General features: G+C 45.5%; 1 protein-coding gene and 2 pseudogenes across 1 annotated transcript; 1 reads left to right on the top strand and 2 right to left on the bottom strand.

Moving 5' to 3' along the window:
* Positions 1–700: 700 nt before the first annotated feature.
* On the top strand, positions 701–16,895 carry LOC123017798 (zinc finger protein RFP-like). The gene is made up of 7 exons (XM_044419381.1): positions 701–1,233; positions 3,626–3,721; positions 6,246–6,476; positions 7,023–7,045; positions 8,726–8,841; positions 9,721–9,753; positions 12,044–16,895. The coding sequence occupies exons 1-7, from the start codon at positions 784–786 to the stop codon at positions 12,571–12,573; spliced, it is 1,479 nt and encodes a 492-aa protein (XP_044275316.1). The 5' UTR covers positions 701–783; the 3' UTR covers positions 12,574–16,895.
* Positions 16,896–17,771: 876 nt separating this feature from the next.
* LOC123017818 lies at positions 17,772–19,586 on the bottom strand (annotated as a pseudogene).
* A 2,558-nt stretch (positions 19,587–22,144) lies between these two features.
* On the bottom strand, positions 22,145–25,080 carry LOC123017817 (annotated as a pseudogene).
* Between the last annotated feature and the right edge of the window lie 1,998 nt (positions 25,081–27,078).

The following is a 27,078-nucleotide window of genomic DNA, read 5'->3' as shown; positions in this document are numbered from 1 at the left end:
GATTGGAAAGAAAAATGGTCTACAGCTCCCAGTCCCACCCAGTATGGCTGGCACCTTTAAGAAAAGATGGAAACAGACCCAGTTAGAAATAAGAGTCCTTGTGGAGGTTTTTTGTTTTGTTTTGTTTTGTTTTGTTTTGCTGAGGGGCTGGAATAAGCCCTTCCTGCTCTCCACTAGTTATAGGCATGAAAAGCTGTTCAGTTGCTTAGACCCCACTGCATGCATACCTCCTTGCACTTTATTAAATGTTTATTAGGTTATGACATACATGTATATCCCTTTTTAATGCGTTTTGAAATTGGCTAAGGGACAAGAATCGGACTCCTCTTTGACACAAACACCAGACACCCCAAAAATGCTCCTCCTGGGCTAAATCCTGGAGAGGAAATTGTCAGAATTCCACTGCCTGCTTTTCTGCATCCTTTGGCCACTTCAGAAGAGAGGCACTGCAGATCTTGTTTGTTGGTTTAAAAAAAAAAAAAACTGCCACGCAATTTGCATAGGATTGCGTCATTGAATAATCCATAGAAAAGCAGCTTTGCCTCCCAATTCGCGGGCGGAAATAATTTCACGCCCACCTCCTCCGTTACGGTGCATTGCCTTCTGGGAGCTGTAGTTCCTATCGCTGCACTGCGCCTTGGTGTGAGTGGGAGGGAGCTAGAAACGTCACCATAACATCGCCGTTCCCGCAGGGGTAAAACACCCAACTGTTGCAGGAAGCAACAGGGTGTTGCCGTTTCCCGGAAAGTGAAAGCACGCTCCGGTTGGGAGTGCGACACGGCCATGGCGGCGGCTGGGAGCTCCATGCAAAGCCTGCGCGATGAAGCGTCCTGCCCCATCTGCCTGGACTACTTCAGGGAGCCGACGATGATCGTAACGTGCGGGCACAATTTCTGCCAGGACTGCCTCACGCGCTCCTGCCAGGACTCGGGCCCGGACGCCTGGCGCTGTCCCCAGTGCCGGGAGCTGGTCGATCAGAGGCACTTCCGAGCGAACCGGCAGCTGGCCAATTTCGTGGCGATCACCAAGCAGCTCAGCCTGGAGGCGAGGACTGGGGCGGGAGAAGGAGGAGGAGGAGGAGGAGGAGGGTGGGCAGAGTGTGAGAAGCACCAGGAGCCCCTGAAACTTTTCTGCAAGGACGATCAAGCCCTCATCTGCGTGGTCTGCAGAGAGTCCCGGGACCACAGGATGCATGCGGTGCTTCCCACGGATGAAGCCGCCGAAGAATACAAGGTAGCGGGAGGGACGGAGGGCGCCATCTTAAGCAGCTTCAGACGGAAAAACGGCCCCACTCCTCCCGGCATTCCCCAGCAGGTCATGCTGGCTGAATGCTGGGGGCCGTGGGACTTTTTCCTAATTTCAAGCTGCGTAGACTTGTGCTGTAAGACGGTGTCTGAACCAAACCATCTTAGGCAATGTGCTGTTCCCCCAGTACACGTATGCATCTCTCTCTCCTCTAAAGTATGTAAGAACAAAAGTCGACACGATTTTATCAGTCACCTTCATTGCTGCTTTTTGGTGAAAAGGCGGAGTATAGCAAATAAAAACAATAGTTAATAAATCATTATAGTTCCTAACGAATGGACTGGGTCTTGCATGGGCTGCGTTAACGCTTTGTTTGATACTGACTGAACAAACTGACGCAGCTGTTAGAGCGGAGACATGGTGCCCGCCCCGCCCCGCGTGAGTGAAGCCGCCACGCCCGTGGCCCCCTCCCAGGTGCAGCGCCGGCATGGGGCCCCCCGCAGACCCCTTTCCGCCCCATTCCACTCGCTGGGGGCTGCGCCACAGCATACGTGTTCCTCCCCCGGCCTTAAGCTGGATAGACTGCAAAACTATGAACTGCTAACAGAAGCCCACCCAAAATGTTTTTGTGACTCTCAACCATGTGGTCTCAATTAATTAAGGGTAGCAATTGCCTGTGAAAGCCAAAAAAAAAAAAAAAAAAGCCATGAGCCTTACTGGGAGTTGCATTAGGTATTTTTTTCTGTCTGAGCTTACATAGGATTGACCCTTAGTTAAAATTACTGTTGTAAAAACAAAATAACAGCCAAAATAGTAGGGTGGCTTGCTCTGCATACCAAGTTCTACTTTCATATTTTTAATGCCACCACTCTGATGGACAGACAGGCATGCATCCTCCTCATTATTTTTGATCAGTATTATTTTACTGTGGAATAAGGTATAAGGCCATCAAGTCCAACCTCCTGCTTGATGCAGGACTCCCCAGCATCCCTAACGGGAGGCCCTCCTACTGCCTCTTGAATGCCTCCCACAATTTCCCTGGGTCATGGGTTCCATCACCCTTCTGCTGCAACAGCCAGGAAGCCAGGATGTCCAGCCGGGAACTGGCTTCTTGTAATATAAGCCCATTAACACCTGTACTCTGGGATGATTGAGAGGAGAAGAGAACCTGTCCTTCCTCTTTGGGACGGCCTTTCAGGTACTTGTAGAGTGCTATCCTATCTCCCCTCAGTCTTCTCCTCTCAAGACAAAACATGCAAAACATGCCCAATTCTTTCAATCTCTCCTCACAGGGCTTTGTTTCCAGTCCCCAAATCATCCTTCTACCCTTCTCTGAATCCTTTCCACTTTGTCTGCCTCTTTCTTGAAGTGTGGTGTCCAGAACTGGGCACTGAACTCCAGATGAGGTCTGGCTAGTGCTGGGTGAAGGGGAACTAGCACTTCGCCTGATTTGGAAGTGATCGTTCTGTCAGTGCAGCCCAGTCGAGGACTGGCTTTTTTTGCAGTCACATCACATTGTTGACTCGTATTTAGCTAGTGATCTACAAATCCGAGATCCTTTTCGTCTGTAGTAGTCTTGGGCCAAGTATTCCTCAACTTGTACCTATGCATTTGCTCCCCTTTTTCTAGGAACAGAACTTGGCGTTTGCCCCTATTGAATTCCATTCTGTTGTTTTCAGTCCAGTGCTGCAACCTGTCAAGATCACTTTGAATTTTGTGTGCATCTTCCAGGGTATTAGCGATTCCATCCAGTCTTGTGTCACCTGGAAATATGATCGATGCTCCATGGACCTCTGCATTTAATATTTATTTCCTATACATGCAGATAAAGAAATGATTCCTCAACATAGCATATCATCCAACCAAGTCAAATTCTGAGATGAATTAAGTGAAGGGTGGGCAACTTAGGACTTACCAGATGTTCAAGGTTATGACTCCCATCAGTCTAGCAAGCATGGCCAACGGCCAGGGATATCCGAACCTGGACTCCAACATTGTCTATTTGTTTAATTTATTTGTATACTTTTTTCCTTTATGGAATCCCAGGTGACTTAAGTAATCTTTCTCTCCTACCCCGTGAGGTTGGTAGGTTTGGTTGAGAACCAATGACTGGGCCAATGTCAATGGCCAAGTGGGGACTAGAGTCTGGGTCTAACCAGTGCCAGCCCAACACCAGCCGCTATGCCACTCTGCGAGAAGATGATACGTTCTCCGCAGCCAAAGTGCTTGAATCAACCATCTTGCTGTCATCCCGAACAATACACCTGTGAATCGGTCAGTTAGTATCAATGTCCCTTATAATGTAGAAAGTAGGCAAGGAAAGGGGGAAGACTGAGGTTCCCATCCAAATAACACGAAACACTATTTTTTCTTGTCTCAGGATTGGATTCAGAGCCAGATAAATGCTTTGAAGAAGAAACAATATGAGACTGTGGCGTCTAAAAGGAGTGGCAACATGGAAAGCGAAGCTCTGCAGGTAGGTATCATTTTTACTCTGCATGAAACTGGCAATTGGTCCACAGGGGCGCACTCTAAATCCAACTCCCCCATTTTAAATCTCCTCACCTATTAAAATTCTGGTCTCTCTATTCCAGCCACCCTTAGCTTTGCTAAAGTTTCTTAAATAATCATGATAAGAATGGCAATTGAAGCTGCCCCAGAAGTTGCCAGAGCAAAGCAAAACATTTGACGACACTCAAAGCTGTGAAAAAGGCGAACTTCATGGTAGGCATAATTAGGAAAGGACTGGAAAATGGAATACAAACTTCAAAGCTTCTACTCTCTGGTATGACCAGACTTAAAATACTCTGTACAGTTCTGGTCACCACACTTACACAAGGATATGGTAGGGTTGGAAAAAAGGCAGGAAGGGGGCACTAAATGGATTGGGGGCTGGAGCAGCTCCCCTGTGGGAAGCATCTACAACAACTGGGACTGTTCAGCTTAGAAAAAAGACAAGAGGTGTACAATATGATCCGGGGTATGCAGAAAGAGTGAAGTTTCTCTCTCTCTCCCATAATACTAGAACCCGGGGCCATGGAGCTCACTGGTGGGAGATTCCAGATGGGAAAAAAGAAGAATTTCTTTATGTGGTTCATAGTTAAACTCTGGAATTCCCGCCACAGAATGTAGTGTTGGCCACCAATCCGAATAGCTTCCGAACAGGATTGGACAAATGCATGGCGGAGGAGGAGGCGGTGGTTCTTGGCACCTACTAGCTCTGATAGCTACAGGCTCCCTGCATGGAGCCAACTGGGTGACTTGGGGCCAGTCACAGACTCTCAGCCCAACCTACCTCACAGTGTTGCTGTTGTGGGGATAAGATGGAGGAGGAGAATGATGTAAGCTGCCTTGAGCCCTTTGTAGGAAAAAGGCAGGATATAAATCGATAGGTAGGTAGGTAGGTAGGTAGATAGATAGATAGAATCAGGGACAGTGTGCCTTGGCACACCAATTGCTGCGAACTCGGGCAATGTACTGAGTGCTGTTGTACTCCTGCCCTGCTTGTGAGATGTTGCGAGCAGCTGCTTGGCCATCATGTGTCCAAAGTGCTGGACTAAATGGGCTAGTCCAGCACAGCCCTTCTTGTGTTCTCAGCTTGGCTTCATGGGTGTAACAATTGGGAATAATGATTTTGGGATAAAGGAGCAGAAAGCTATGGTTTTATACATGCTTACTCACAAACCTGATTATATAAACTCCATAGAAAGAGATCTTTGAGTTCACTGGAGTTATGTCCCAAGTAGGTGGGTACAGGGTTGTACCTGAATGGTGTGCATGTAGCAGACCCCTGGAAATGAAGAAACGTAATGAGGGCTGAACAACAAGCACGATGAGTCCAAAAGCATAAATAAAGGAAAAAGCAAGGACAGAATGAAGGTGGTCGATACACATAACAGCAGTACTAGAATGAACAAGTGCCTGCAGCACTTAAATAAATGGTTTTAATGAAACAGTCGAAGTCAAAATGTACCACTGTTAATTTGCTGCGGTTCTGCCGCTCCTTCCCTCATCTCTGGAGAGGTACCTTTAGAAAACACCCCACTAAACTCCGATCCTGTGCATGCTTAGAGAGGAAGAAGCCCCACAACCACCAGCAGGCCCCAGACAGCGACTGTGCCCTGAGTCACTGAGTTTCCGGCAGACATGCACCACTGACCTTCGGTCTTTCCAGGAACCAACCATTCTTCGAGTTTACAATTAGGGTTTCTCTCCAACTTTCAGAACTTAACTCTCCCATTGCCTCAGGTGCTTATTCTCAGCTGCCTTCACTGCTTCCCTCTTTGACTCAGAAGGAATCTCTTTCGCTTTTCTTTCTGTCAGTCATGCTTCGCCTACTCTTCTTCCTCTCCTCTCTTCCTGCAGAAACCACCAACCATCATGTTGCCAGGGCTCTCTGCTCCCCTGCCCTGCCCTGCCCTGCCGCTCTCTCTCTGGTCATTTACGGTTCAGCTACACATGCGTACTGAGAAATAAAGTGCATAGCATCCCATGGGGCATAAGCCCAGATTGTATTGCATCTTAAATCTTCCTCTTTAGGACTTTCTGAAAGTTTGCAGGTATGAAACCTGACTACCAGACTTTGAGGAGGTAGGAACCACTGGTGCAGCGAAGCTTACAATGAAAGACACACGTCGAAGACTTGCGGTGCTTCTTTAAGGGTGCTGAGACTTTTCTGGGAACTTGTTGAACATGCACAGTTTTATGTAATTTAAGAAGCTGTGAAATTTTGCCCTGTTTGCCATGAAAGGCCCCCTATTTTGCATGCACATCCACAGTACGCAAACGCTAGCCAGAAATCACCAGGATGTTCTCTTATGAATGCGAATGCAAACTGTGTAACAGCACTACAGTGTCCTTAAATAGCTCTCAATCGTTTTAGTGGGGTTCTGCCCATAGTATATCTGTAGACTGAAACGGGCATCTCCCAGCATCCCCTCCATTTCGTCCCCGACCTTAAACCTGCCCTTCATCTCCCTGTTCCCATCGGTTTGCTCTAGAATGAGGCAGACAACATACGGCAAGATATGGTGACTCAATTTAAGCAGCTGTACCAGCTGATAGAGGACAAACACCTTGTCTTGTTGGCGCGGCTGGAAGAGCTGGACAAAAGGATTGGGAGGCGGAGGGAGGAACATAACGCCAAGCTCTCTGAAGAATGTGCCTCGCTCGAGAACCTCGTCCACGAGATGGAGGAGAAGTGTCGACAGCCCGCCGGTGAAATTCTGCAGGTGAGCCAGTTCCCCTGCGCAGTGCCCGTCACGTCCATGCGTTTGTTTAGGGACTCGGCTGTTTTGGGCAGCCACCTGAACAGGAAAGGAGCGGTTGCTTCCCTCTGCAACTCTTGCCAAGCCCCATCTTCCCAATGTGGCCCTCTGTTTATCTTCACAGCAAGCCTGTGCGGTGGGCCAGCCAGAGTGACGTGCACAAGGCTGCGTTGTGTGGTCTGTGGCAGGGCGAAGGCCTCCCTAAACAGAATCCACTGCTGTGTCTCCTGCTCTGCCTGGACTCTCAGTTACAGCCTTTGTGTTATTTATTGCGTGCACATCTGGCTCAGAATCTGGTCTGAGGGATGCCCAGGTGGTTCCCCATCCAAGCAAGGATGATGCTGAGCAGCTGCTCAGCTAACTGGGTCTGATTCATCTGTTCGGCCCCCCAAGCGGGAAGGTGGGCTCCTCTGCACCCGCCCCAACTCACCCGGGCGCCAGCGATTCCCTGGAACATGCTGCGGAGCGCCTTGTGGGACTCACCTGGATTTTGTTCTTTCCTCCTTCTAGGGCATCAAGGGGATCATGCAGAAGTGAGTGGCTTTAATGTTCTTCCCTTGATGTCAAGTGTTAAGTTTCTTCTCAGCCTGGAAGCTTACAGTGTACTGGACAGCAGAGATATTTGGGCTGCAGTGCTAAGCTCACTCACATGGGAGGAAGCCCCACTGAACTTACTTCTGAGTAGGCCTTCAAATGAATGAATGTTTGACATGGATTCAGAATGAATTTCCCGATCGCTCCTCTGAATAGTGAACTCAGCCCTTGAGTGCCTTGAGCGCTGCACCAACAACCAGGCTGCTGAAAAACAGGGGGAAGGTGTCAGGCTGCAACTGGCATTTATATGTGTATTTATTCATTTATAACCCGTGCTTGACAACCTATAATCTAACGTTCTCTGAGTGAATTGCCATAAATATAAAAGATACGGACAGCACCATTGAAAGTAACTGCCTGTAACTGTCCAGACCCGGGATGACGGGGCGTCCTGCTGAAGGTGCAAGGAGGGGGGAGGGGGAGGTCTCCCCCATATTTCTGCTGTGCAAAAGACTTAGTCAATTTCAGCTGTCCTTTGCCCTGTTATGTAAGGAGGACAGGCGGAGACCCTACCAGAATACAGCACACTGTGCTAGAGGATCCACCCTAATGTGATGTATTCTGGTATAGCCCCCCTCTCTCCCTCCCCAACCCCCAGAATGCCTGCAAAGCTGCAGCTCGGAGGTCAGCCTTCCCACTTCAGAGCCACAGCCAGGGCAGAAAGAACCAGGCCAGCGTGAGGGACCAGGGAGGGCCCTCCAAGTGCAGAGCCCCAGCTCCATTCTCGAGTTTGGTTGCAACTTCTGCAGCCATCTAGATTCTTCCTAGTGGCTTTAAACTATAAGAAGAGATAAAATCATAAACAGCATAAATATAAGAACAGGGAAAAACAAAAGACACTGAAACAGAATTAAAACAAGATTTTAAAACTGAAGAAGTCTAGACTGTGTAGGTTATTTTAAAAAAACAGGCAGAACAAAGAGGTATTTATGCGGCATTGAAAAATCACAAAGATGGTACCCGGGATGGCTGCTTCATCACAAGGGTGCCACCACCGCAAAGTTCCTCTTCCTTGGGTAGAGGCACTGAGGAAATCTAAAGGTTTTGGCAGGGATGTATGGGAACAACATATCCCTTTTGGAGAGATTAGCCTCACATATTTTAGGGCTTTAAATTTTAAAACCGGCATTTTAATGTATCTAGAAACTGATGGCATGCTTGAGAGAGGGGCAGAAAAATCCTTGGCAAGGTGGGGAAACACAATGAGAAATGAACATGCCACAAAAATACAGAATGACAGCCGGAAAAGAAGATGGGCAAAGAGGGATGACGTGGTTGCAGAAGCCTTGATTTCTGTCAGGAAGGAAGATACAGTGCAGCATTTTGTCGGAGGAAGGTGGAGCTCCGTATGTTTTGAACTTCAGATCCTAGGAAGCCTGCTAGCATGGCCAAAGGTCAGGAATACTGAGGCTTGCAGTCCCAAACATCTGGAGGGCAGTGTGTTAGGGAAGCTTGGTAGATCCTTCCAGGCAGTAGAATGGCTGAACTGCTTCCCTGTTGCCATTTTTCATATAATTCCAGTAAACTTTGGACACAGAAACTATGCACATATTTTCTTTCTGGCTTGAACCAGCCGTGATACTGGCAATGCGAATTACTCTTGGTTATGTCCTTCCCAGATGTCAGATGGGAATAGTGCAGAAGCCGGTGTCTTCTCCACCTGAACTGAAACAGTGGATCAAGGAATTTAAAGCCATAAACGTGTTCCTCCAGCGTGTCACGAAGCAATTCGGAGGTACCTGACTTGGTTTTATTTCTATCCACGGGTTGCATACTGGAAAAGATTCCCACCACTCTGACAACCTTTTCATTAGGTTGGTCATACTATTATCCCCAGAAGCACTTTGTGAGTGGAAAACAATAACCCTCTGAGCCTGGAAGTTGGGAGGGGCTGTACCTTCACAACTGGGCACATGCTTCACCTGTACGTGGTCCTTGGTATTCCTTACCTTGGCATTCTTCAGGTTAAAAAAATCAGGTAGCAGGTAAAATGCTCAGACCTTTTGTCTGAGATCCTGGGAGAGATGCTGCTGTTTAGGTATGACTAGATATTTTTTCAGATCAATTCTCGATTCTTAATTATCTTTTAATTTTATGCTAATATATGCTGCTGCCAAAATGTTTTAAATGCTAGCTATTGATACAAGAACATATACTTTACTGTTTTAATATTTCTATTTTGTTTAATTATTTTGTTTATTTAATATTCCAAGCTGTACATCTTGGAATAACCAAGATGTACAGCTGGCAGGAGAGGACTTGGAGCAGGGGAATTTCTCAGACAAAGATGAGGTAGATACAGCTCTTGGCTCCAAGGCACTCTGCCCGCAAAGGAAAGTGGCCCAGTTAGAGGATCAGCACACAGAGAGCAGGAGGGCTCGCTTTCAGCAGGTCCCTCCTGAAGAGATGAGGGCCAGACATGCTCCTAAGAAGTGTTCCCAGAGGTGAATTCTAGATTGCTTTCAGCAAACTGCTTTGTGCATGCTCAGCGATTCCTTCTTCGTGTTCTGTGCTTTTTGGTCAATAAAGAGCACTTTGCAAGGAAAAGGTCTGTGGCTTTTGAATGCAAGAAAGAGGAACTCCAGCTCATGACAATGTTTCGCTCTTTCCACAGATACCCTCCTTTCTGAATATCAGCTCTGCAAAGGTAAGTTTTTATAAGTCAGGTGTTATTTGCTGCCACTAGCTACGACTTCACTTCCTGGAAGTGCCTGGCTGGCCACTGTCGTATTCACAGTTACACGCAAACACGAAAAAGCAGGCAGTGTTGTTTAGTCAGGCAGATCATAGCAGCAATGGCTGGGAAAGAGTTGCAGGAGGCAACTTCCGTACAAGCTGACGGAGAAGGATGGCAGTCCAAGATTGATAGGCAAATGACTGGAGAATGGCTAATGTTGTCTTGATCATCAAGAAAGGGAAAAGGTGGAGCCTGGGAACTACAGACCAGTCAGTTTGACATCAATCCCTGGGAAAATTATGGTGCATTATAAAGAAGTCAGTCTACAACACCTTAAAAGCGATGCAGTGATTACTAGAAGCAGCAAGGATTTGTCAAGAATAAATCCAATTTCATTTTTTGACTGGATCACCTCCCTGAAGGACTGCAGGAATGCTGTGGACATCACCTGCCTTGACAAGTCTTTGACAGAGTGCCGCATACTATCCTGATCAGTAAACTAGCTACAAGTGGGCTGGATGGACCAGCAATCAGGTGGATGCACAGCTGGCTACAGCAGTGGTTTTCAACCTTTTACAGTTGGGGACCAGCAGAAACAGGAAATTATTTTGGGGACCGCTGAGGCAGAAATACAATATTAACAGCAGAGCAATACAAAAATCAAACAGTTACATAACACAGTAACATTCGTAATGTTAAATAATGAAACCTCACCCACTCAAACCCCCATATGTATCAGCACAGATTGGCTGAGAAAACACACTCAGCCTAAGCCTGCCTCAGCATTTCCCTTCTCAGCAGTAAATGCAGCAGAAAAGGCCTGGTCTTTAGGGCCTTATCCAGAGGGTTGACCAGCGCAGTGCAGCTCCCTGCTGGCTCCCATTGAGCTGCTGCTCCCCTCCTCACCAAGGCAGAGGTGGTGAATCTGCAGGGAGAGCACAGCTGGCCCCCACACTGGTCTGTGGTGAGCGGGACGCGGCTGTTGTGCATGCACACGACCACAGGTCTTTCACAGATCGGCAGGAAATGCCGGTGGATCAGTGCCAGTCTGTGGACCGATGGTTGAAAAATGGGGCTACAGAATCAGGCTCAAAGAGTTCTCATTTCTGGGGAAACTACCGGAGTGCCACAGGATGGAACTGGTACTCTTCACCATTTTAATTAATTCTTTGGATGCAGAAGTGCAAGGAACAGTTACCAGATCTGCAGGTGACACAAGACTGGGTGGAATAGCTAATCCACTAGAAGACAGAAAAAAGATTCAAGGTGATCTTGATAGACTGGAGCGCTGGGCTGAAAACAACAGAATGGAATTCAGCAGGGACAAAAGCCACCTGGGGGGGGGGGGAATAAAACCCTAATGCATCATTCCAAGATGGGGAATACTTGGCTCTGTCATACTGCAAGTGAGAAGGACCTGGGAATAATTGTAGATCACAAGCTGGATTTGAGTCAACAATGTGATGAGGCTGCAAAAAGGACAAATACTCTTTTAGGCTACATTTATAGCAGAATCACTTCCAAATAACATGAAGAATTAGTTCCCCTTTACTCAGCACTGGTTAGGCCTCACCTGGAGTACTGTGCCCAGTTCTGAGCACCTCAGTTTGAAAAAAAATACAAGCTGGAGAGGGGTCAGAGGAGGGAAACAAAGGCGATCCAGGGAGTGGAAGCAAAGCTTGAGAGAACTGGGCATGTTTAGCCTTGAGAAGAGAAGACTAAGGGGAAATATGATGCATTCCTCAAGTACTTGAAAGGCTGTCCCAAAGAGGAAGGACAGGATCTCTTCTCACTCAACCTACAGTGCAGAACACAGAATAACAGGCTCAAGTTATGGAAAGCCAGATTCCAGGTAGTTATCAAGAAAAAAAATCTGACTGTTAGAGCAGTATGACAATGGAACTAATGACCCAGGGAGGTTGTGGTTTCTCCCATACTGGAGGCATTCAGGATGCAGCTGGACAGCCACTGGAGAGGGATGCTTTAACTTGGGGTCCTGCACTGAGCAGGGGCTTGGACCCAATGGCCCTCTGGCCTCCTCCAGCTCTCCTATGATTCTATGAAATCCTGCTTTAACTGTGCACTTTTGCTCCAAGGTTTCCCGAACTGGTGCAGTGCTGTGTCCATTTGGCAGCAAATGTATACAATAATTTTCTAAAAATTAAAATCCACCAATGATCATGAGATGCATCTTTATAATGCATATCCTTGAGCTTTAAGAACTCAAGAAGAGCTTTTTGTCTTCTCTTTTCCCCTGCAGAAATTGTGACCTTGAATCCAGATACGGCTCACCCTGACCTCTGCTTATCCCAAGATCAGAAGAGTGTGAGACTCCAGTGCACCCAGCAGAAGCTGCCCAGTAACCCAGAGAGATTTGATACCTGCACCTGCGTTCTGGGACACGTGAATCATGCCGGATTCACTTCTGGGACACATTGGTGGGAGGTAGAGGTGGAAGAGAGGGGTGTCTGGGCTGTTGGGGTCGCTGTGGCATCCATTAAAAGGAAAGGTCCTTTAAAGTTCAGCCCCAGTGAAGGAATATGGGCTTTGGGGCAGCTGCTGGGGGGCCACTACCAAGCCCTGACCTCTCCAAAGCATCACCTGCTGCTGAACAGAAGACTCCGGAGGATCCGGGTGACTCTTGAGTATGACAAGCAGCAGGTGGCATTTCTCAATCCTGATACCGACACCCCCATCTTCATCTTCTCACCAGCCTCATTCAATGGGGAGACAATCCTGCCTTGGTTCTGGGTAGGGGGCCTGGCCTCGCAGCTCAGACTCTCTCTCTGAAAGAGTGGGAGCAGCAGCCCTCTCCAAAATACGCTGTTCCAGTTGCCAGCATCTCCCACAGTCATGCAGAAGGGACTGTCTTTCTTTCCCCCTCTCCCCTGGGACTTGGAGCTTCCGTCCGAGGGCTGTCAGCTGACCAGGGGGAGATAAAGTCAGTCAGTCCTGCTCTTGGACGGGTTGGATAGACAGATCCCAATGAGTGGAAGGATGGGTAGGTATCCGCAGAAGGAACTAAATGGGCCTTCTTCCTAGATGCTGCAGGTCAAACTGCTCTTGCAGGGGCAGCTGCAGGGCTGGTTCCAACACCGGTAGCCTTACCTGCCACAACAGAAGGACGAAATGGAAGCCAGCAGTGGCTCTTATGTCAGTGGCCGGTGTATTGACTCCAGGCCATAGCTGGAACTTTGGGGGAGCTGTCCGTGGTGCTGAACATGAATCGGGCAGGTCCTTGGATAAGCTCCTCTGGACTTTCAGCTGAGGCCCGGAGTGGGTGTACTGTTCCACTGACCTTGGAGCAACCAGCTTTTGCTAATGCAGCCCATCCCTGTGCAGATTTGCATGGATGTGGTATTATGGGATGGCAAGGAATTGCTCTGTAAGAGTGTTCCTCACAATGAGAGGCAAAACTGAACAGGGCTCTGCACCTTTAATAGTTGTGTAGAAGAGGGAACGCTTGCCCGTGCACCTTCATGACAATTCCCACTAATGCAGAACTGTGAAAAGTATGGTGACAAGGTCCATGTTGGCATCTGACTTCCCTATCAGGTTCACGTTAGCAAAATCAAAAGCTTAGGCCTGCCAGAACCTTTGGAGTGCCTCTCCCAACCACAATTCCCTCAGACACAAGGCTCAAGCTCTGGGTCTTCCCCCAAGTGCCAACTCCAAGGGAAGTGCAGAGGGCAGCAACAAGCGGGGAGGGCTTCCTCTGTGGTGGCCCCCTCCTATGGAACAACCTTCCCATTGCAGCGCAGCTGGCACCGAATCTGTCATTTGTAATTTTTGGTGTCAAATTAGGGCAGCCCTCTTTTCCGAGGCCCCCAGAGGGGGCTACCCATGCCAGGTCATTCGGCAGAATCTCTCTTTGTTACTGTCTTTTTTTAGCTGTTTAAAACAGCTTAATGTTTTATTATTTCTATTGCCTGTTTTTACAGATTATTGTTAACTGCCCAAAGAGCTTCTGCTGTGGGACATTATAGAGATGAAGATGATGATGATGCTCATGTTGATGATGATGAAAGTGATGTGTGGGTGAGAGTGGGGGAATGTTACCTATCTGGATTATTCTTCTTTAAGAAATAAACTCTCATTCACAGAGAAAAGAGTGCATTATGGAAAGGACAGGCAGGTGACCCTGCAGGATCAGATCTAAGGCCCATTGAGTCCAGCGCTCCGTATGCGCAGTGGCAAACCAGCTGCCCACAGGATCCCTCCAGCAGGAGGGATGACCTCCTGAGGGTTCAGGTGTTATGGGCGAGGGAGAAAAATCTCCCTCTGCACTCCACGCACTATTTTAAACCCCTCTATCACACCTCTGCTTGCTTGCCTTTTTTCTAAGATACACAGTCCCAGTTGTTGTAGCCCCTCCTCATGGGAGCGTTGCTGAGCCTCTTCATCATTTTTGTTGTCCTTCTGTACTTCAGTTATTGGGTGATATAAAATTCTGTTAAAAAGGAAAAAAAAAGCCCAAACGAGAAATGCCAGAGGCATGTCGAGGAGGGATTGCGCCCTACCATCAGCCCCTGGTCAGGGACCTGTAGCCTTTTTAAATCTAAGGTTGTATGGCGTTTCACCCTAAATTACAAAATTTGCATCAATACACCTCAGCTAACATATGGAAATCGGTCTTCTTTCTCTCTCTGGCGATGTTCAAGGGACCACGCTTATAGCTTTGCTTTCGTTTCCAGGTTTACAGTGAATCCAGGTCCTTTTAGCTCAATTTTTAGACTGGAGTGCCCTCTAGAGGATTCTATAAAATGCAGCAATCGACTTGCTTTTTCCATTCTCTCCATCTTCCTTCATTCCTGAAACCGGCCCCACCTGCTTGTCCCTGGAGATGGGCTTCCACCCTCCTCAGGCCAGCCCTACCATAGTATGAGTGGACCAGCTGCCTCAGAGGGCAGGGCAGGGCTATTTGTGGCAACTTAATCTGCTTAATCTGCCCTGATGCCTCTGGTGCAGCAGAAACAGCCAGCATTGAAGCCAGAGTCAGTGATCAGCACGCTCAGCTTCTGTACCCGAAGTGGGTGCCATTTTGTCTTCCAGGCAATGAGATGTCTTGGCCTATTCCTGCACCCAGCTCACCCTTGGGCTTTCTCTGGTTAACCCTCTGACCCCGTCCTTTCATCCACTCAATCCTCTTGGTGCCAGGTTGGTGCCTCCAAACACAGGAGAAGCTGTCTCTGCAGTTAACTCCTCCCAGCAACAAGCAGACTTGGCAGAAATTGTGCCTGCAATCACGAGTCACTGGATCTGTAAAATGCTTTGCACAGATACTGGAAATTGCCTCAGCCCAAATTATGGAACATGGTGTTCAGTTCCGGGCACCCAGGTTTTAAGAAGATGCTGAAAAGCTAGAATGGGTTTAGAGGAGGGCAATGAAGATGCTCCAGGGTCAGGAAACTAAGTCCTATGAGAAGAAATGGAAAGAACTGGGCATCTTTAGCCTCAAAGGGAAAATGAAGGGACATGATGGTGCTCTACAAGCACCTCAAAGGCTGTCACAAAGAGGAAGGAAAAGACCTCTTCCCACTCATCCCTGAGTATAGGACATGAAACAAACTTAAACCGCAGCGCACCAGATTCAGGCTGGACATCAGGAAAAGTTTCCTGGCTGTCAGAGCGGTACGTATGATAGTGGAACCAGTTGCCAAGAGAGGTGGTGGGCTCTCCCACCTTGGAGACTAAAGGTGGAACTGGACAGTCCTCTGAGTGGGGTGGTGTGACATGGCATCCTGCACCAGTGGGGGGTTTGACCCAATGGCCTTCTTGGCCCCTTTCAACCCTATTACCCTATGAATTTATGAAAGTGTTTCTGGAGCTCTCTCTGGGCCACAGCCCAAAGAGGAGAGTGGCCAAGAGTTTGAGCAGCTATAGTACATATAAAAGAGGCGAAGGTGTTGACCCATCATGCTTTGCTGCAACTCCCAGGATTCACTTTTTGCTCACCATTGTGTGTGCACCGCACTAAAAGGGAGGATATATAAAACACTGCAGAACTTTCTGACCCTGTTCCTGCCAGCATGAAATCGGCACCCTGGTCCAAGAACACTGCCCGGGGCTTCTCAAGGAGGGAAGAGTCATCCTCTTAAAATCTCCCCCCAGCACAAGGAGGACTAGGCTGTTAATCTATCTAGCTACTGTGTCTGCCTCCATTTATACTCAGCCTGCGTATCTGAAAATAAATGTGTTGCTTTCCAAGCCTTTCTGTGTTTTGGTTAAAGCAAGGAAAATGAGCTGTTATGTGGCTGGTATGTAAAGTTACACTAAATACTTGTATTTCCACAATTCTGTTCTACTACAGTGTCATTATGCAGTTGTGTAATACAACATATAGGAAGGTCAAAAAAAAAAAAAAAAAACCCCTCTGTGGAAAATACCTGTAAAGGAACCAAGCTAACTCTCACACTCACTGCACTGAGGATGAAAAATTGGAATCCATTCCAGTGCATTCACTGCAATAAATGAAAGACAATCATGCATAGGTCTCATATTGCCTGGACAACAGTATGTAAGTTTCTCATGTGCTTTATTTAATAAGTTACATACAATATTCTTAGACATTTGCAGCTGAAGTAAAAATTTATTTCATCTCACAGCAGAATGCAATGTGATCACTTAAGAAGAAAACACAATTGGGGATTTAAATGATGACAGTATTCGAAGAAGATGTGACATTAGAATAGGTCAATTAGGGTTTGTTAGAGTGAAATGAACTCTAGACAGTTGAAGTCCAAGGAAAGTTTAAACTCTTGTGCACAATAGCACTGTACATGCTTCATTGGGAGAGAAAGACAAATTGATAAAATCATTAAATATGAGATGCATTATTTGTTGCTGGTATGGATTTTTGGGTTATTAGAAATTATGCTTTTTCTTCTTGTCCTGTGATTTCTTCTCCCTGTCCTTGTGATGCTTAAAAGATGTGGTAAGATGCTCCTTCTGAAAAGTATCATTAGGTACTGAGCTCTGATTGCTAATCTATTAATTTCCCTTTCCAGCAAGTGCTCCAATGTTGCCAAAGCGTCAGACTGCAATTGATATTTTTCTCAGCTTGAGCACTTTTATCCTGGTTTGTCTTAATAAAGGGATGTTGTATGAACTTATAGGCTTGAATTTCATGCTTGCTTTATTGATACGACGTATCTCCTGAACAGAATTTTTCCCATTTAAACATTCTTCTACCCACTCAAATTTTTACTTCAGAAAGAGCAGGTATATGAATATTCCTCTCAGTGCATTCTTGTGTTGCCCCAGCCATGGGCTAAAGGTGAGCAATCCCAAGGAATAGATGTACTAGTTTCAGGTTTGCTTACCAAGATACTTTATTGTTGCAACAGGCAAATTACTAGCTAGCTTTTCAAAGAATTTAGTAGCAAGTCACTTAACAATGCTTTGTGTGGACTAGCCTGCAAGACAGACTTCAGTCACAGCTAGAAGGGACGGTCAGCGAGCCACCTCAGAAGTATCAGTCCAAACAACACCCACACAAAAAAGGCCAGCTTATATAGGTTAACTGTGAAAAAAGGGGGGAAAGAGATGGCTGCTACACAAGTGTCTATGACATACATGGGGAAAACGTCTGCTTCCTTCATTCCCAGACCCAAGATGTTAACATACTCAGTTTTCCATCCTCATTAGCAGGCCACTATGCATAACATCTGAAGTCTTCCATCAGTGCCAGTCAAGATTCTCATAACTTCAGAGTCTTGCTCCCACTTTGTGGGCAAAATGATAGGATGCAGTATCACCAGTTAATTAAACAATGCATCCATAAGCTCGTTAGCAATAAGGTGCACTCTCAAAACAGAGGACGGTTGTGTGCCCGTCCTTCAGCCATCTCTCTCAGGGCCTTTAGAAAACATTACCTAACAAGCTAAACAAGGTACTATGGGGCAGCACTTTACCCTGCTAAGCAAGGCCTGTACTTTCAGAGGCAGAGACCAAGGCCTGGGATTTACAGCACAGCCCAATACAATTCTTTAGCCCACATGAATTTTCTCATGTTTCCTCAGGCATGCATTACTTCCAAACGTTTCTCCACTTTCAGTGCTTGAGTGCTGAATTTTGTCAGAGTGGCTTCCCTTGTGTGTAGTAAGGCTCGATTTGTGCTTGAAGCTTTTCCCACAAACTGAGCATGAATATGGTTTCTCACCTGTGTGGATTCTCTCATGAATAATCAAGTATTCCTTACAGTTAAAACTCCGATCACAGGCTAAGCATATGTATGGTTTTTCCTCTGTATGGATTTTCTGATGCTCAGTATAATTTGCTTGGTGCTTTAATTTTTTCCCACAGACAGAACAAGTATATGGTTTTTCTCCTGTATGGATACTTTCATGAATAACCACCTGTGCTTTATTACCAAAGCTTTTCCCACAAACTGAACATGAATATGGTTTCTCCCCAGTATGGGCTCTCTCATGTCCAAGAAGGTGGTCTTTACAACTGAAAGTTTTACCACAAACTGAGCACATATAAGGGGTTTCTCCTGTATGGATTCCTTCATGACTGGTGAGGTTTGATCTTCGTTTGAAGCTTTTACCACAAAAGGAACACGTGTAAGGTCTGTCTTCTGTGTGAATTCTTGTGTGTGAAATAAGGCTACATTTTTGACTGAAGCTTTTCCCACAGACTGAACATTTATGTGGTGTCTCTCCTGAATGTACCCGTTGATGTCTAATAAGGCTTACTTTATGAACAAAATTTTTATGGCAGACCAAACATGTATAAGTTTTTTCCTGTGTGTGCATTTGTTCATGCACAATAAGGTAGGATTTTTCACTGAAGCTTTTACCACAGAGTGAGCATGTATATGGCTTCTCTCCTGTGCGGATTCTTTCATGGATAGAGAGGCAACTTTTCCACATGAAGCTCTTCCCACAGACCGAACACATGTATGGTTTCTCACCTGTGTGAATTGTTTTGTGCCTAATAAGGTAATCCTTACGACTAAAGCTCTTCCCACAGACAGAACATTTATATGGTTTCTCTCCCAAATGGGTTCTCTGATGCTTAAGAAGGTATGCTCTGTCTGTGAAACATTTCCCACAGACTGTGCATTGGTATGGTTTTTCTCCTGTGTGGTTCCTTTCATGGCTAATAAGGTTTGCTTTGTGGCTGAAGCTATTCCCACAGATTGAGCACATATATGGCTTCTCCCCAGTGTGTGTCCTTCCATGCTTAATAAGATGTGTTTTGTCAGTAAAGCTTTTACCACAGACTGGACATGTGTATGGTTTTTCTCCTGTATGGGTTCTTTCATGGTTAACAAGGTTTGATTTGTGACCAAAGCTTTTACCGCAGACAGAGCAAACGCTTGTTTTTATTTGTGTATGGGTGATTTTGTGACTGTTGAGGTTTGATCTTCGCTAGAAACTTTTGCCACAGAAGAGGCATGGATATGGCCTCTCTTCTGTGTGGATTCTCTCATGTGAAATAAGATTACTCCTTTGACTGAAACCCTTTCCACAGGCAGAGCATTTATATGGTGTCTCTCCTGTATGGACTTGTTCATGTCTAATAAGGCTGACTTTATGTGAAAAGTTTTTAGAACAAATCGAACAAGTGTATGCTTTTTCTTGCATATGCATCCGCTCGTGTACAGCACAATATGATCTTTTACTGAAGCTTTTTCCACAGATGGAGCATGTATATGGTCTCTCTCCAGTGTGGATCCTTTCATGGATAGTCAGGTTACTTTTCCATGGGAAGCTTTTACCACAGGCTGAGCAAATATGTATTTTTTCTCCTTTAGGACCTTTGCTATAGGAAGTCAGACCATATCTCTGGTCCATTCTGTTCTCATAGTCTAACTGTTTCCTATGTTTCTCTGCTTTAGGATGAGTTCTCCCAGATGTGTGAACTTGGTTTTGGATTTTGGTTTCATTCATATTGCCTCCTCCACAGGCTAAAGCCTTTCCTGTTCTCTCCCCAGAGACATTTCTTTGGTGCCTCTGTACCCCACTTTGGATTTTGGAGACATCTTGATACTGGAAGATGCCAGTTTGGATAATTCCTAAGGATATCTTCTTAATCACCACTGAATTAGTATTTTCTGGCTGAAGATCCTCATGCTCTTCTGTGCACCCTGTGTCTATTCAAAGAGAGAAACATTTATGATACAAGGAATTCCAAAGTCAAAAAAGGAATGACTGGTAGTCTGCACCCATTCTTCTCTTTCAGATTGTCCATCTAATCTGGAACCATTTTGAGGAAACCTGTAAGGACTCCAACATGACTTCTGGGGAAGTGAACCGGTTGTCAGTCAGGGTTGGGTCTGCATCACCTTGGTCTGTGGGGGTGACAAAGCCCCACATGCCTTCCTAAGGGCCTACTCTGAGAAGGGCTGCCTGCAAGCAAAATTACCCAAGGCTAAATTTGCAGGTCATGCCTTGCTTAATGTTCCATTGGGTTGCCCTCTTCACATTTGCTTTGCTTAGGCCACTCTTCACTCCCATGGCACCCTCTGTGCTAGCTGCAGAAGACTGGGGTTGTAGTCCAACATACCTAGATGGGTTCAGTTTGGGCAAGGCTGACTTAGACTGTGGGGATGGGCTGTGGCTCAGTGGAAGGGCACAAGCTTGGCCTATAGAAGGTCCTAGGCTCACACCCTGACATTTTGAAGTGGAGCTAGGAAAAATTCCTGCCTGAAACCCCGGAGAGCAGCTGCCAGTCAGGCTCAGCATAAGGCAGCGTCTGGCTCAGCATAAGGCAGCATCCTTACTGTGGTTTTATCATGACTTCCCCAAGTGGATGCTTCTCTCAACACCCATTTTATCCTCAGAACAACCCTGTAGGGAGTAAAGGTGCCTATCAACAGCCACTGGCTCAAAATCATTCATTTGGACACCCCAACCCAGGCCGATAGGACTTCACCACACTGGCCCACCTGATGCTTTCACAAAAGAGAAGGTAAGAGAGGAAGCATCCTTCTCTGAGATCTGACCCCCAAAGACATGAGGATACTGATGGTTAGGAGGAAGGCCTTCTCTTTAGTTGCACCCAACCTGTGACATATGCTTCCCAGGGAAGTTCTCCTGGCACCATCACTGCTCTCTTTTTGGCACCAGGCAAATATCTTTTTATTTTCCAGGTGTTATTGTACCTGAATTGGTTTTTAACATTGCTTTTATTTCTGATTTGCCCCATACCTTGCTTTTATCTCTCTTTTTGCAGTTAACTGCCAGATTTTTGTACCATTTTAAATTGTTTTTAATTGTATTATCACTAATTTTACTGATATACTGTTGATTTTACTGTATTGTAAAGTGTCCAGAGAGCCCTCTGGGTTATGGGAAGAGATATAAATATAAGAAATAATAACAGATCACAGAGAGAATAAGCTGGTTTTGTACCACATTCAGGAAAAACCTGAGGGAACAGCTCTTCTCTTCTATGGAGGATTGCTTGAAGTGGTAAAGAGGCTGCATTCAACACTTTCATTGAAATTTACACTTTATTGTGAAAATGTTTTTGCACTGGTGGTAACAGCAGTTAAAGTATCTGACACACTTTGGCTGAGGCATTCACACACATTCCCAGTGTTGAAAAATAAAAACTCTCTCCAGGGATTCTTCCCAGGAAGTTTCTTCTGAGGGGACTAAGAAAAGCTGATGCAGGACCCGGGGTGGGCACGGGGGTGGGCAGTAAACAGGGCCACTGGGCAGCCCGGGCTGGGAGTCATTACGGATCAGTCTTGCTCCAGGCACCCCATCCTCTGCAAACTCCCCATTCGGATTGAGATAATACCCTGTATGTGCCTTTGAAAATGGACTGGAAAAATGCACTAGTCCAAAATATTATTATTATTATTATTATTATTATTATTATTATTATTATAACATTTCTATGCCGCCCCTTGCCAAAGCCTCAGGGCGGCTTACAACACAATAAAATATAATACAATACAAAAATAACAATATAAAATTAAAATTAATAATATAAAATAAATAAATATACATATATAAACGATATAAAAGAAGTTATAAAAGAAAAGAAAAGAAGAAAAGAAAAGGAAAGAAAAAAGAAAAATACAGATGCAAGACTCCTAATGGGAGCTAGACGATTAAATCTTCTTGTGCCGGAGCTTTATCGGCTGCGACGGCTTGTGAGCCACTTCGAGCTCTATTCAAGTTTTTTCCCCAGGTTGCTAGTCCAGCACGCCAGCCAACATGCCATATTCACCCTGCAGTGGCCACTGTCTTAATAGTACAGGCCACTATCAGAGATATTGCAGGTCTGACCACTGCAATAAAGCATTTTTTTGGTTTCCCAGTGCATATAAAAGTTCTGTTTGCACTCTACTCTATTAAATGTCCAATAGCATTAAGTCTAAAACAAAGCAATATGCATACCTTAATTTGAAAATACTTTACTGTGAAAATGCTAACCATCACCCGAACCTTCAGCGAGTCGTAATCTTTTTGCTGATGGAGGGTCTTGCCGCTGACCAATCCAGGTGGTGGTTGATGAAGGATGGGGAGGCTGTGGCAACTTCTTAAAATAAGACAACAGTGAAGTTTGCCACCTTGAATGACTCTTCATTTTGTGAAAGATTTCTCTTTTGCACGTGATGCTGTTTGAGAGCATTCTGCCCCAGTAGAACTTCTCTCAAAATTGGAGTCAAGCCTCTCAAACCCTGCCGCAGCTTTATCAACTAAGTTTATGTAATATTCTAAATTCTTTGCTGTCATTTCAAAAGTCTTCACATCACCTTCAGCAGGAGTAGTTTCCATCTGAAGAAACCACTTGCTTTGCTCATCCAGAAGAAGCAACTCCTCATTTGTTAAACTTTTATCATGAGATTGTAGCAATTCAGTCACATCTTCAGGCTCCGCTTGTAATTCTAATTTTCTTGCTATTTCCACCACATCTGCAGTGACTTCCTCCACTGAAGCCTTGAACCCCTCAAGGTCAGCCATGAGGCTTGGAATCAATTTCTTCCAAACTCCTGTTAATGCTGATATTTTGACCTCCTCCCATGAATCACGAATGTACTTAATGGCATCTAGAATGGTGAATCCTTTCCAGAAGGTTTTCAACTGACTTTGCCTAGATTCACCAGAGGAATCACTATCTATGACAACCACAGCCTTACGAAATATATTTCTTAAATAATAAGACTTGAAAGTAGAAATTACTCCTTGATCCATGAGCTGCAGAATGGTTGTTGTGTTAGCGGGCATGAAAACAACATTGATCTCATTGTGCATCTCCATCAGAGCTCTTGGGTGACCAGGGGCACTGTTGATGAGCAGTAGTATTTTGAAAGGCATTTTTCCCCCAGCAGTAGGTCTTTATTATTACTGAATAAAATATTCAGTAAACCACGCTGTAAACAAATGTGCTGTCATCCGGGCTTTGTTGTTCCATTTATAGAGCACGGGCAGAGTAGATTTAACATAATTAAATCTCAGCGGTGGCGCCTAAGTTATGGAATGCGCTCCCCAGAGAGAGGTCCGCCTGGCGCCGTCGTTATTTGTTTTTCGGCGCCAGGCTAAGACCTTTTTATTTAAGCAACATTTTAAATGCTAAATACAATTGAATTTTATCTGGCCAGGGAGGCTTATTTTATAATGTGTGTTTTAATTAAGATTATTTTATATGGATTTTAACTTATTGGTTTATCTATGTTGTAAGCCGCCCCGAGGCTTCGGCGAATGGGGCGGCATAAAAATGTTTTAATAAATAAATAAATAAATAAATAAATAATTCTTAAGGGCCCAAGGATTTTCGGAATGGTAACTGAGCATTGGCTTCAACTTAAAGTCACCAGCTGCATTAGCTCCTAACAAGAGAGTCAGCCTGTCCTTTGAAGCTTTAAAGCCAGGCATTGACTTCTCCTCTCTAGCTATGAAAGTCCTAGATGGCATCTTCTTCCAATATAAGGTGGTTTCGCCCACATGGAAAATCTGGTTTTTATTGTAGCCCCCTTCATTAATTATCTTCGCTAGATCTTCTGGATAACGTGCTGCAGCTTCCATATCAGCACTTGCTGCTTCCGCTTGCACTTCTGTTATGGAGAGGGCATCTTTCCTTAAACCTCATGAACCAACCTCTGCTAGCTTTGAACTTTTCTTCTGCAGCTTCCTCAGCTCTCTCAGCCTTCAGAGAATTGAAGAGTGTTAGGGCCTTGCTCTGGATTAGGCTTTGGCTTAAAGGAATGTGGCTGGTTTGATCATCTATCCCAGGGGTCCGCAACCCGCGGCTTTGGAGCCACACGTGGCTCTTGAATCCCCCTGCTGCGGCTCCGTTGCTCAAAACACAGGCCGGCACAGCCGCCGATCTGCAAGGAGGCTCCGAGTTACAAAATACCAATAGGTGATGATGAGACATCCACTCAGGAAGGCTGGCTAGCGCAAGCCGGTTAAGTATATTGCTACATTCCTCTGCTATTGTGCGGGGAAAGAGTGGAGCAAGCTTCCTGCAGGCTTTCATGTTATATCAAACAAAGCTGCTGAAAAGATTCTCTTTGTCAAAATGTAATCTCCTTCATCTGAATGTTAAAAGCTGTGCTTGGGACCTGCCACAATTCACATCACTTGACTGTTTATCTGCTAATCAGTCACTAAACGCACCTATATCTGCGACTCCCCACCCCTGCAGGCCAACCATGGATAAATCAAAGAAAAGAAAAGTTTCTGAAGAAAACCAAACATTTAATGAGAAGTGGGTAGATTCATTTGCTTTTACTGCTGATGAACTTATGGGGTTTGCTGTTTAATGCATGCAGCCCTTTAGCACTGACTTTGACTCTGCAGGAAGCGGTTCTCCTATTCAAAATATATGAAAGGCGTCCTACTAGTTTATAATGTAAGATTAAAAATAACAGTGTTTAGTGACTGAACAAGAGCTGCAGCTATATCAAAATGAAGATATACATAGCATTAAGGTAAAAAACGATATATGCAGTGTTATCTTCATTTCAGATGTCAAAAGGGTTTTGCGACTCCCAGTGTTTTCTTTTGTGTGAGAAATGGGTCCAAATGGCTCTTTGAGTGCTAAAGGTTGCTGACCCCTGATCTATCCAGACCATTAAAACTTTCTCCATATCAGCAATAAGGCTGTTTCGCTTTCTTATCGTTCGTGTGCTCACTGGAGGAGCACTTTTAACTTCCTTCAAGAACTTTTCCTTTGCATTCACAACTTGGCTAACAGCTTGGCGCAAGAAACCTAGCTTTCGGCCTATCCCAGCTTTCGACATGCCTTCCTCACTAAGCTTAATCATTTCTAGCTTTTGATTTAAAGTGAGAGATGTGTGCCTCTTCCTTTCACTTGAACAGAGGCCATCGTAGGGTTATTAATTGGCCTAATTTCAATATTGTTGTGTTTCAGGGAATAGGGAGGCCCTAGGAGAGGGAAACAGATGGGGGGATGGCCAGTCGGTGGAGTAGTCAGAAAACACACAACATTTATCAATTAAGTTTGCTGTCTGATATGGGCGCCGTTTGTGGCACCCCAAAACAATTACAATAGTACCATCAAAGATCACTGATCACAGATCACCATAGCAAATATAAAAATGAAAAAGGTTTGAAATGTTGTGAGAATTACCAACATGTGGCACAGAGACACAAAAGGAGCAAATGCTGTTTGAAAAATGGCACCGATAGACTTGCTCGACGCAGGCTTGCCACAAACTTTCAATATGTAAAAAAATGCAATATCTGCAAAGCGTAATAAAGTGCAATAAAATGAGGTATGCCTGTTTATTGTTCATAAACTGCTCGGGAACACTCCTTTATACGTGCTGCTAATACATAAATTAAATAAATTAAATCAAGAATGTGTAGAAACAAGGCTTGGCAGAGATGTGGAACTGAAAGGAGAAAGCATCAGAAAAGTAGGGCTAGAAATTAACTTCACATGACTGAGATTGCGCTCTTTTTTCCTGGCCATGTCCCTGTGCTTTCCAAAGCTTTAAACCTGGACAAAATGAATGGGTGCAGCTTTTCCCATCACTTCAATATATGCTGGGAACAGCTTCAGCTGTTTCCCTCCTCCTGGTGATGCAGCCTGGAAAAGCATAGGAGCTCCACCATGGGCATTTGTGTACAGGGCCAAGCAGTGTGTGAGCTGTGAAGAGAGAGAGTGTGAGCTGAGGAAGAGCAGTAGGTTTGTTGCCATTTTTCTGCTCTTGTGCAAAAACAAGCTCCTTGCAGAGAAATTAAGCAAGCAGAAGGTTCCCTTGCACAGGGAAGAAATGGTGGGCAAAGCACCTCTCACTTCATGTATTTATATCTGCTGTCATGAAAATGATGCAAACGATGAGCTAGGAAGCTAAGAAGGGGGCTGCTTCATGCCTCCAACAAGGGCTGTTTGCAACCAGGAAAGCCTCCATCACAACAAACAGTTTAGGCTGCAGTGTCTTACCTGGAAAAAGCTCCACTGAAATTAATGGGAGTTACTTCAATGGGAGTTATTTCTCAGTGGACATGCATGGAATTGTACTGCAAACCTTTTGGGAAGTGTGTGTATGTGTGTGTTGGGCGGTGGGGGGGACATACTACAAACTAATTTGTTTCCTTAGCAAGCTGGCAAGCAGTAGGTTGTGACTGCTCCTTCATGGATCACTGCCTTGTCGTGGTGAAGGGGCTTGCGTGGCTCAATGAAGCTATGAGCTCTGCCGTGCAGGGCCACCCAAGACGGACAGGTCACAGCAGAGAGCTCTGACAAAACGTGATCCACTGGAGAAGGAAATGGCAACCCACTCCAGTATCTTTGCCATGAAAACCCCATGGACAGTACCAAAAGGCAAAAAGATATGATGCCAGAAGATGAGCCCCTCAGGTCAGAAGGTGTTCAATATGCTACTGCGGAAGAGCAGAGGGCTAGTACTAGTAGCACCAGAAAGAATGAAGCGACTGGGTCAAAGCCGAAAGGACCCTCAGTTGCTGATGTATCTGGTGGTGAAAGGAGAGTCCGATGCTGCAAAGATCTATACTAGGAACCTGGAATGTAAGATCCATGAATCAAGGCAAGCTGGATGTGGTCAAACAAGAGATAACAAGACTGAACATCGACATCTTAGGACTCAGTGAACTAAAATGGACAGGAATGGGTGAATTTAATCAGATGACTATCAGGTATACTACTGCGGGCAAGAATCCCTTAGAAGAAATGGAGTAGCCTTCATAGTCAATAAAAGAATAGGAAAAACAGTGCTGGGATACAATCTCCAAAATGACAGAATGATCTCAGTTCGAATCCAAGGAAAACCATTCAGCATCACAATAGTCCAAGTCTGTGCCCCAGCCACTGGTGCTGAAGAGGCTGAAGTTGACCAGT

This window comes from Varanus komodoensis, unplaced genomic scaffold (assembly GCF_004798865.1).
Source record: "Varanus komodoensis strain SLA01 unplaced genomic scaffold, ASM479886v1 scaffold102, whole genome shotgun sequence".
NCBI classification, from domain to species: domain Eukaryota; kingdom Metazoa; phylum Chordata; class Lepidosauria; order Squamata; family Varanidae; genus Varanus; species Varanus komodoensis.
This window is presented reverse-complemented; position numbering and strand designations above follow the sequence as displayed.